The sequence below is a fragment of the Quercus lobata genome, chromosome 6 (assembly GCF_001633185.2).
Source record: "Quercus lobata isolate SW786 chromosome 6, ValleyOak3.0 Primary Assembly, whole genome shotgun sequence".
Lineage (NCBI taxonomy): Eukaryota > Viridiplantae > Streptophyta > Magnoliopsida > Fagales > Fagaceae > Quercus > Quercus lobata.
Genome location: NC_044909.1, coordinates 38,135,893 through 38,147,811, shown reverse-complemented (window position 1 = coordinate 38,147,811; position 11,919 = coordinate 38,135,893). Strand labels below are relative to the sequence as shown.

The window sequence follows — 11,919 nt, the reverse complement described above, 5'->3', positions numbered from 1 at the left end:
TTCTTACCTAAGAAAGAGAGGCGCTAACAGAAATATTTGTCCTTAGTTGGATTTCGCTCATTTCGTGACTTACTAAGAAACCCTATTACGTTTTGAATTCCAGATAAGGCCAGTTGGATATGATTGAGATTTGAGAACGCACCCAATCAATTTTACCTCTTATTCATATATTTACTTTGTTACGTTTTGTGATTGTAAATGCTTTTCTTTTCCCGGAATAGGATTGGATAATGTCCTACTCAATCCTCTTTTTCATTAATTCATTCATTACAGCTTACAAGTTCCACATTGTCCAACTATCCAAAATGATGTAACTAGTTGTAAGTAATGAGAAAAAGGTAGAAGTTTTTCTAGAATGGTGGAACATACCACATTCTGCCACGTAAATTGGGGAAAACAGCTTCTTCTTTTTCATTTTTTTCCTTTTTTTGGTTTTGTTGTTGTTGTTATATAATAGCATTCACAACTGGGCTGCCAAATGCCAAATGTAAGCATATTTTAGCATTAAGGCCCAATTTATCTCAATATCTGGAAGTGGAAACATGAAAAATTGTAATTTTTTTTTGCATAGTGCTACAGTACCATCGTAAATGTAAGATGGTCCTGTAGCAATATGCTAAAAGTAATATTAATATGTTATTCCTGTTTTTCTCTCTCATCTCTCATCTCTCTCTGTCTTTCTCTGTCTCTCACTCACTTTCCTCTCTTTCTCCCTCTTCTCTATCACACTTTCTCAGATACTACATGGCGTTGAGCATCACACAACAGATCAGAGCTCCAGCAGGTAATACAAACTTAGCTGAGACAATTACGATAGTGAGCGCAGCGTCTGTGTGGAAATCTCCAATGTCGAGTCTCCGATGCAAGGTCCAAAAACTAGACATTGTGGATTGCAGTCCGTCGCCACTGTTGAGTCCGTGTAGATCGCTGGTGCTCATAGCGACACGAGCCGATCTCTCCATGATGATGTTGTTGGATAGCGTGATGATGACCAACGCGATGAATAGGAGGAAAGCGATGAACGCGAGTTTGCAGGCGCTAAAGAGTGTCGAAGTGAAAGGGATCATGATGGATGTGTGGTGGGGATTGGTGGAGAGAGAGGCGACTGGATCGTACAATTGGGGTGGGTATGCTGAGTTGCTTGAGATGGCTAAGAAGCACAGGCTCAAAGTCCAGGCCGTCAAAGGCCATGGGTGGCTAAATTTGTGGTGGTTGGGTTTTTTATCTTTGAACTTTTATGGTTGTTGGTTTTTTTTTTTTTTTTTTTTTTGCTGAGATTTTATTGCTAGTTTTTTGTTTAGGTTTTATTAATGAGATTTTATTGCGATGGTTGCAAAATTTTTCTAGCGTGATTCGCGGGTCCGGCGTGTATTGTTGGGTGGTTGTTCTGGGTTTGGGTTGGTGGTGGGTAGATGAGAAAGAAAGAAAAACAGAGAGACGGAGAACAGAGATGAAGAGAGAGAGATTTTTTTTTAATTTTTTTTACTCTGTAATTTATATTATTTTAATATATTGTAGGTAAAAATAAAAGTTGGGATGCTTGGTGTATTGTAAAATGATATTGTATAATTGATAAAGTAGCTTTTTGAGATGGTAAAATAAGATAGGATGACATTTTCGGATGTGAATGCTTTAAGTGGGAAACAGTTGTTGTTGTTGTTAGCTAAGTGAAAAATAAGACACAATGGCAACATCTATTTTAGTGATAAGTTTGTTAGAATGGAACTTTCTTCTAAGCGGCAAAAGAAGGGAAAATGGTAAATTAAAAACCAAACTAACAAAATTTTTTAGAACGATGAAACACACTACTTATTTCCAGTAGACAGTTACCTCTCATTCTATAATCATAGCCGTCCATCAATTCAGGGTCAACCCAATAATTAATGGCCTAAACATGATACCTCATGTGATCACTCTTATAATTTTCATCAAAGATTGAAAACTGAAAACAATTCCTTGCATCAATTGCGTCCAAAGTTCCAAACAATCATCTACGCAACTTTTACCCTCCAAAAAAAAAAAAAAAAAAAAAAAAAAAAAAAAAAAAAAAAGACCTAACCCAGTTTGAATCTTCTTTCTCCAAATAAATTATATACAATAAATTAATTGTTAATAAATGAAATGTATATGATGTATAACTATAATCAACTTAAAAGAAAAAATATTCACCATCAATGGCTAACCAAAATTGTTGGAATCACAACCTCAAGACTCAAGAGAATGCAACTGCATCAACTGCTTTATACTAAGCCTTTGACGATCATCATTCACTTTAGAACAACTTTTTGGTTTTTGTTGAACTTGAAAATCCAAAAAAGACTGCTCCTCTAGAAGCCCACTTTCATCTACAAGATCAAGCGAGTACACCACATCTTCCCTACTCCATCCCGCACTCAACAACTTCATAGACAGCACTTGCACGTGCCACTTCACACTCTCTTTACATCTCACCAAACCAGGCCCACCTTTCCTCTCCTCATCATCACCATCACCACCGTTCATCATCATCAACATCTCCCTAACCTCCTCTTCTTTCCACCCTCCATTTCTCAACCTCCAAAACACTTCCTCCAAACACGTCCCTAAGTCCCCACTCCACCACCGCGCATCCGCACGCGCCGCCGCGTCGGTCCAGAACTCAATCCTCCGTGCGGTGGTTGCTGTCCACGCGGGAGCTTTAATCCTCGTAGCCCTCGGAACGTTTAAGAATTCAGCTTCTTGGAAGAACCCAGAAACATCAAAACTAGACACATGAACATCTCTACCATTTACATAAAACACAGGATTTCCAGCTATGTTGGGCCTCGAAGGAATGTAAAAATTGCGGTATATAGGTACAAGAACTGGGGCTTTGTTTAAACTCTGCTTGGCTAAAGCTAAGGCTTCGTTCGTGTCATCAGGCCGAGTCCCCCAAGAGTGTGACCAAAACTTTCTTTGAGAGACTTGTTTGAGGAGACCCAAGGTAGGCAAGTTGAGAAGGATATGAAGCTGTTGGGGAGAATAGGATCGCCAATTTGGAAAACCAGGACCAACTGGGACACCTTCACAGAGTATTGAACGGAGGTCCGGAGGGAAAGAGAAGCCGAAAGTGGTTTCGATGGAGGTGAATTCTGAGTTGGAGAGGCCATTAACGATGGGGATGTTCGAAGACTTGAGATGGTAGATGAGAGTCTTGGCATAAGCTGCAAATGAAAAGCAGACTAGCTTTGGCTTTGGGGGCTTGTTCATGGAGTTTGTAGGGTTTGGTTTTTGTGTTTGTGTTTGTGTGGTGGCTTTGGCCATGGGTGATTAATAAGAAGTTAAAGTTTCAAACTTTGAAGTGATGAGAGAATATTGGGAATGTGGGTTTTATAATTTTGTTGGTTAGGATTACGTGCGAGTTTGAAGGAGGAGGAGGAGGAGGAGGAGGAGAAACAGAAGAAGAGGTATATTGTTGCTAGGAGCGAAGCTGCGAAGAAGTCTTTGGAGTGAGATTTCAATGGCTTTGATTTTTGTTTTAGTTTATGTTTGTTTTATTTGGTTTTATTTTGGTTTTTGGTATAAATATAGAAACGTGTGATTTTGATTTTTTGTGAGAAGAAAAAATGGATTCCAAAAACTTGACTTACTTGGCACACGGTGCGTTCAAAACGTCTTATGAATTGTAGGATGGGTTGGTTTGCTTAATGAGGACACCTGTAGGCGTGTGAGATGGTACATGCCAAGTCACGTAGCTTGACAACTTACAGTATCACATATTACGTAAGCTGAAAAAAAAATACAGAAAGGGAAATCCACGTTCATAGATTTGGATCCCGCCAATCACTCGACGACTATGAAAAAAAAAAACACCATTTTATTATACTTTTAACCATTAAATAATTAAATTATTCGGATAAAAACATATTGATTTAAAAAATTAACTTAGTATTATGTGATTTTTTTTTTATTCATTGGTCTTTTGTATTCCTCGTTTTTCTCAACATTTCTTAATGGTCAGATTTGCCGGTTTGATACATGCGTTTAAACAACAGTTTTCAATTTTTTTGAAAATACGTGTAAGTAAAAAAGTGTGTGAAAATATATGTAATGTTGTTTAAAAACTAAAAATATGTGTTTAAACACATGTACCAAACGGGCCTAGGACCCTGAGACTTGTGAATTGTGATGCATGGCATTCTAGTGTCATTAAGCCATTAAAAAAAACTAGTTTCTGAGCACGCGCGTGAAGCTTTTCTACTTTTTTTGGTAAATATTAATAATTTACGTTTATTATAATTTAGGATTTTTTACTTTTTCCAATTATAATAATAATAAAAAAAATACGCAGGATGAGTTTTGTAAATTAAAAGATTTTTAAAACTAACAAAAGAGCGATCTATTTTGTAGGGAGTTAGTGAGTAGAAGTACGAATTTAAATCAACGTAAAAGTATGAGTTTATTAGAAGCATGAAAGTATTTCAACGTAGAAGTAGAAATTTATTATTTTTGTCAATTTACTATTTTAACCTCATTTTTAAGTTGTTGGTTAATTAATTTAGGGGTATTTTTGACAGGAAAAAAAAGCAATAACTAACTTTCTGAATTTTCTTAATATATACAAATAATATATACAGATTATATATATATATATATATATATATATAAACAATAAAATATGAACCGTTTTATTAATAACCATTTGTATAAGAATTTACTTTTAATTCACGCATACAGTTGTCATCGTGTCACAACAAATCTAAATAAAGGAAAAAAATATAGAAAGCGTCTATTTATTTCTAAATATGACTAATACTCTTAAATTATTTTTACAAAACTAATTCATAATTTTTCATTTTTCCTTCTAACCATGTACACTATGCAGTCTATGCTATTGCAAATTGCCCTCAATTGGAAATTTTTTTCTCTTTTAAAATATTATAACTTCTATATATTTTTCAAAAATTATTATAATTTCAATATTAATTAACTTTGCTATCTTAGTGGTTAGTGGGGAATAAGTAGAAATATAAGGAAATATATTATATGATAAGCATAAATATGTATATGTATATGTGTATGTTTATATATATAGGAGATTCTCAAAAAAAAAAAAAAATATATATATATATATATATATAGGAACCTAATGTGTGAGGTTTCTGCATGTTGCATATTTTTTAAAGAATTCTTTCATTTAGCTTTCCACCTTATCTTTTGGATAAACTTTAGATACAATACCTTATATGCTATTCATTTATAGAAATGTTATATTTACAATATTTTCACAATACTTTTATAACAAATCATAAATGACAAGTTGTTATAGGTTGTTATTACTTATTAGTGGGCAAAAAATTGAATTTCAATGGTATGTTTAAATTAGAACCAATAACAACTAATAGTCTATAATTTATTATGAAAATATTATGAACGTAACACTTATCATTCATTTAACCTTTTACTTAAGAAATTATTTTAATCAACTAATTCATTTAATTGTCTACATAAGCATATGTTTTAATGATTTTTTTTTTTTTTTTTTGGGTTCGAGATAGAAATCATATTTTAACCTAATTTAAGTGTATATGAGGTTCTACTATGTAATGTATTCTTTGATAATTCTTTCATTTAACCTTCCACCTTATCATTTAATTAGTGTCACGTGTCAATCTTATTTAAAAGGAAAATAGGCATTATTTTTTTGAGAGAGTTTTAACCTATGACGTCCGCCTCTAATGATAGCTCTTTATTATCAGACCAAGACACTAATCAGTTTTTGATGTAGGCCTTATTCATTTAACCTTCTACCTATGCAAATGTTTTAATAATTCAATTCATTTAACCTTGCACTTAATCACAAGTTTTAATGAGTTATCTAATTTTTATTATTTATTTGTATTCAACAATAAATTATTTTATTTCCTTAGTATTTAAATTTTAATCAAATTTTTGGGAACCCAAGATTTATATATATATATTATTCATTAAAAAGAATTCTAACATAAATAATGGGGTTATGCACCATTGATGACTTGCTAACATGTAAATGAAAAGTATGTAAGCAATTTATATAATAATTCTTCTTTTTAGTGTAGGGAGCACATCTTTTGTATGTACTTTCTAGACATTGCCTCTTCATGGGCTTTATATGTATGTATTATTACCTCATAGTAGAGTCGCCCGTCTGTCGATGTCTCTCGCGTGCCTTATGTGAGCGTTTGGATTGGACTTAAAGTGGCTGAAAGTGGTGTTGCGTTTTCAAGCTTTTTTTTTTTTTTTTTTTCTGCACATGACAGTAAAAATCACATAATTTACTGTCAGGGACAAAAAAACACTGTTCACGCACTGTTTATATATGTTCAGGAGTCCCATGACACTATTCAATATTTAAAAATTATTTTGGCTACAGTGTTTTCAGTTTTACATCAGTTTTCAAGTTTCAACAACTAAAGTCAAATCCCAAATGTACCTATATAAATATATATAAGGCTTGGAAGCCTGTGTGTAAGTATTCCACTTCCAAGTATTTATCCCCCTAACTATTTAATTATTACACGTTATACAAACATTTATGGTGCAGCGAACATTACATATGGTGCACGACATTACACATATTCCAAATATGTCAATTATCACATTTGCATTGGGGTATGCATTTAGTGGGGGAAGAGATTATTTAATATGATTTCTTCCGGGCAATGTAATTGAGACACAAGAATCTTGGAATATGGCATTCTTGTTCAAGCTTAGTTGCTTTACCAACAATTGAAATAAAAATCAGTAAACAATAATCAAATCAATAATACATATATTAAAAATTATAGAAAATAATAATGTGGTTAAGTAAATATTTGTGAGTTAATTCAAACATTTTTTTTTTCTTATACTTAATAGTTAATACTAATAATTCATATTTTATCTCTTTCTAATGACATGTAATGTAACTGATTCTCAAATATGATACTTGTAAGGACTCAATTTGTAACGACCCAAAATGATACTGGGTTCGCACATAAAAAAAGCCCAAACAATATCATTTGTAGAGCGTGGATTTAAAAGGATAGGCCTTGGTCACCGGACGGTGGTTTGTCGTGGTGTTCATACAGAATTAAATCGTGTTCGCTCAAGGAGTCTTTCTCCTGGAGGCGGACTGCGAGGCTCTGGTTCTTGGCCATTTTTCCCAGCCTCCTTTTCGGATTGCTTGCTTCCCCTTTTATATTAGCTTGAATCCCTTATCCTACGTCCACGTGTAGGTTCGACTTTCCAGGACTGATACTTGTCCCATCAGCCCATACCCAAAGTGGTTGGGGGTGGTTGTAAAAGCTGAAGAGCATGGCTCTATCAGGTGCAGAATGCTTTATTGCAGTACTGGCAGCCTTTTACTTGTGCTGTTTCCGCACTGTGATCACTCTTCCTTTTAGGGGCATTTATGGCATGCCGAGCAGGAGCTCGTCCTCGGCCATTTCCTTAGGCCGTCCTCGACTCTCATGGTACGTCCTCGGCCCTGTATCTCCTCGGCGCAGGCCTTAGGCCTTAACATGAAATGGGTTGGGGTCACAAACTCTCTGGCCCCACAATACTATCTAATAAATATTATACATAAACAATAAAGATAATATTTTTACAAAATATTTTTAATATGAACTTATAACGTATTCACACATCATGCGAAACATTAGCTAATTTTGTTTAAAGATAGGAATGACATTGATGAAAAAAATCAGGAAGAATGGCTTGATATGGTTTGCTCATGCGCACAAAAAAAAAAAAAATAAATAAATAAATTTAATGCACTAGTGAAAATAGTTATATGATTCAAGTTAAGAACAGTAAAATTATACAAGGTTGGTTGAAAAGAACTAATCCTAAACTTGGTCGATCTTATTTAAAATAAGATGGGATGGCAGCATCTATTTTAGTGATAAGTTTGTTAGAATGGAACTTTCTTCACTATGAGTGGCCAAAGAAGGAAAATTGTGAATCAAAAAACAAGCAAACAAAATTTTCTATAACGATGAAACACGCTACTTACTTCCAGTTATAAGTCTAGAACAACAGTAAGACGTGGTTTCATCGTTCTAGAAAATTTTGTTAGAGGAATGACATTTTGTTAGGGACACCTCATAATTTTGAAATTTTGTTTATAACATATATGTTTTAAATTTGTTAAGGTTAAGGTCTTGAAAATGCTGAGATGTTCCCTTCAAAAAATGAAACTAACCCAATGACCTTGGGAAAAAAAAAATCCTTGTTCTTGAAAAAAAAAATTTGTTAAGGTATAGGTGTTTTGTTAACACTTAAAATTCTTTCCAAAGTCTCACAGTGTGTCTCATAAGTTTAATTTCAAGATAATTTGTACAGTTTTGAATATCCCACTTGTTCTTGTAAATAGGTAAAACCGTAAAAGTACTTCTCATCTAGTCACTAGGCATTTTCTTAATATCTTATATATTATAAAGGTTTGTCAACTAACACACACTCACATCACCCAAACACTTCCAAAATTCAATGGAGATTTCACACGGTCCCATGACTTTTCCAATTTTCATCATCTTTAAAACATCTTCACTACAAGAAAAAAATGTTTATTGCAACTAAAAAAAAATCATTGCAATAACATTAAAGTCATTGCAATAGTTGATGTAAGATGTTGCAATAAAATTTGAGGTAATAGGTTTGTGCAACGAAAAATTTTGTTGCAATAAACTCCAAATATTTTAATGACAACTTTAATGTAATGAGATATATATATATATATATATATATGTATTTTTTTTTTTTTGCAATAAATAATTTACTATCAAATATCTTGTAGGTATAGGCTATTACTTCACGAAACTTATTACAATAGATACAAATAATTGACCAAAAATTAAGTCGGATTAAATTATTGCAGTGATATCTTTATTGTAGTAGATAATTACTTCATTTTGTCATTGCAATAGATTATGAAATAATTGATACCAAGTTATTATAACAATATATTCATTGCAATTTCGTGTTTGCCATCGCTAGGACTGTCTAGTTAATCAAGCCACCCGACCAAACTGACCGAACCCACCCAACCTAAAGCCCAGCAGGCAGGTCCAAAGTGGATGGCGAGTCGAGTGCGGGTCTTGGCATATAAAACTTGACTATTCGGTTCAAGTTGTGGGTTGAAGAATTTGAAACCCATATAGCCCAACCCAACTGAACTTTACAGATTTTTTTTTTAAAAAAAATATTTTTTTATTCAGCCCTCACCGATTTTAAGGCAAAGTGATAAGGCTTCCCACACGTGTCTTCCTCTTATTGGTACAAAATCTATTCTTATCTTCGTAAATTAATTTTTTTTAATCTCTCATCAATTTCTAGGCAAATAGTTGTAGTCTACTTGCTTACTGTCACTGACTTATTGAGAGTCTGAGACTTACATAGTTACAAACACAATTACACGTTACTTACACCTTACACGCTGTAGACACTCAATTTTGCACCCATAATTTAATCTTGGAAGATGGCTAAAATGACCATTTCATATACCCAAAAATCATAGTTATATTACATGCATTATTTCATTCATTACATGTCATAAAAATGATCTTAAGATTCTAACGGTCGCGACGGTATACCCGATTCCTAAATCAGACCGTCGAATTGAAAGACATCACATGATCAAGTTTTCACAGAATGCATGCATTGTGTGCAAGTAGAGCCGATTACATGTGATTAATTTAAATTAATTCTGATTAGTTAAACAATTAAAATTAAATAAATAATTTTGTGATTGGTTGTTGGTTTTTGTCAAAGATAAGCCAGCTTGCATGGGAATAAAATGAATAATCAGATAATAAGGGAATTGTTGATAATTAAGTCTTTTTAAAATATTTATTGTGGGGCCAGAGAGTTTGTGAATCCAGCCCATTTCATGTTAAGGCCCAAGGCCTGCGCCGAGGAGATACAGGGCCGAGGACGCACCATGAGAGTCGAGGACGGCCTAAGGAAATGGCCGAGGACGAGCTCCTGCTCGGCATGCCATAAATGCCCCTAAAAGGAAGAGTGATCACAGTGCGGAAACAGCACAAGTAAAAGGCTGCCAATACTGCAATAAAGCATTCTGCACCTGACAGAGTCATGCTCTTCAGCTTTTACAACCACCCCCAAACACTTTGGGTATGGGCTAATGGGACAAGTATCAGTCCTAGAAAGTCGAACCTACACGTGGACGTAGGATAAGGGATTCAGGCTAATATAAAAGGGGAAGCAAGCAATCCGAAAAGGAGGCTGGGAAAAATGGCCAAGAACCAGAACCTCCCAGTCCGCCTCTAGGAGAAAGACTCCTCGAGCGAACACGATTTAATTCTGTATGAACACCACGACAAACCACCGTCTGGTGACCAAGGCCTAGCCTTTTAAACCCACACTCTACAAATGATATTGTTTGGGCCTTTTTTACGTGCGAACTCAGTATCATTTTAGGTCGTTACAAATTGAGTCTTTACAATTGGCGCCGTCTGTGGGAAAGGCTTATGTGTTGACACAGGCGGTGAGCGTAAAGTTCCACTAGGGGCTACGTTTCTTCACTAGGGGCTGCGCTTCATAGTGTCAGCAGCACGGATGGTTCTAGGGGCTTGGCCGAGGAGCTAACCCCCCTAAACCAAGGTCCCACGCCATAGCCGATGGGTTAATTCCCCCAACTATTTAAAAATCAAGTTTTAGACAGAATCAAGGTATTGCATGGTCCTCGGACTCAAACCTATGGAGAAACCAACTACTTAAAAAACTAAGTTTTGGACAGAACCAAGGTATTGCATGGTCCGAGGACTCAAACCTATGGAGAAACCAACTATTTAAAAAGCTAAGTTTTGGACAGAACCAAGGTATTGCATGGTCCTCGGACTCAAACCTATGGGGAAACCAACTACTTAAAAAGCTAAGTTTTGTACAGAACCAAGGTATTGCATGGTCCTCGGACTCAAACCTATGGGGAAACCAACTACTTAAAAAGCTAAGTTTTGTACAGAACCAAGGTATTGCATGGTCCTCGGACTCAAACCTATGGGGAAACCAACTACTTAAAAATCAAGTTTTTGACGGAACCAAGGTATTGCATGGTCCTCAGACTCAAACCTATAGGGAAACCAACTACTTAAAAATCAAGTTTTGGATAGAACTAAGGTATTGCATGGTACTCGGACTCAAACCTATGGGGAAACCAACTACTTAAAAATCAAGTTTTGGACAGAGCAAAGGTATTGCATGGTCCTCGGACTCAAACCTATGGGGAAACCAACTACTTAAGAAGAATGTTAAGTTACTCAGACCTACAGGAAGATCATTTACTAAAAGTCGGATTAAGTCCTAGGCATAATGAAGATCCCGATCTATCCTCAGAGCCTCAACTCTAAGGGAATTGATGCAAATGAGCGTTTGAGCTCGGCATGACCGTACCTCGGTCCTCGGACTGGATACCAAAAAAAGGACCAAGGCTACAAAAGCCATTAGGAAGGCGGCGAAACACTCTAAGTACTTAGCGGCCCACATGGACGGTCCACCTTTGAACCACCCATCCTCGGATGGTTACCTCCTACACCGCACCGAGCATTCAGCTGTCATCTCGGCTGTTTTGGGGTATGTACCGCTTTCTCAGATCAGCATTATTGTGCCGAACAGCTCTAATAAGTTCATAATAACATCTTTTTCTTAACATCTTTTCCTTAGCAGGGGTTTCAACCCTAAGTATTGCTTTTTTTTGGACGACATTATCAAGCCGAATAGCCCGATAAGTACAGAATTACATCTTTCTCTCAAACAAAGGTTTTTTCCCTAAATATCATTTGTTCAAGTCGGCATTATTGTGCCGGATAGTTTCAATAAGCATAGAGTAAGGTCTTTTTATTAACTGGGATTTCGGCCCTAAGCATCGTTCAGAATATAAAAATAAAAAAGAAGTCATATGGTAATACGTCTATTCATGGC

At 35.3% G+C, this 11,919-nt stretch overlaps 1 protein-coding gene across 1 annotated transcript; it reads right to left on the bottom strand.

Annotated features, from left to right (window-relative positions):
- Nucleotides 1–2,162: 2,162 nt before the first annotated feature.
- LOC115949675 lies at nucleotides 2,163–3,516 on the bottom strand. Its single transcript, XM_031066966.1, has one exon. The coding sequence runs from the start codon at nucleotides 3,280–3,282 to the stop codon at nucleotides 2,206–2,208; it is 1,077 nt and encodes a 358-aa protein (XP_030922826.1). The 5' UTR covers nucleotides 3,283–3,516; the 3' UTR covers nucleotides 2,163–2,205.
- Nucleotides 3,517–11,919: the final 8,403 nt, after the last annotated feature.

Bases quoted from the DNA above. Each gene is read 5' to 3' on its own strand.
- LOC115949675 (XM_031066966.1), bottom strand. From the start codon at position 3,282: ATGGCCAAAGCCACCACACAAACACAAACACAAAAACCAAACCCTACA.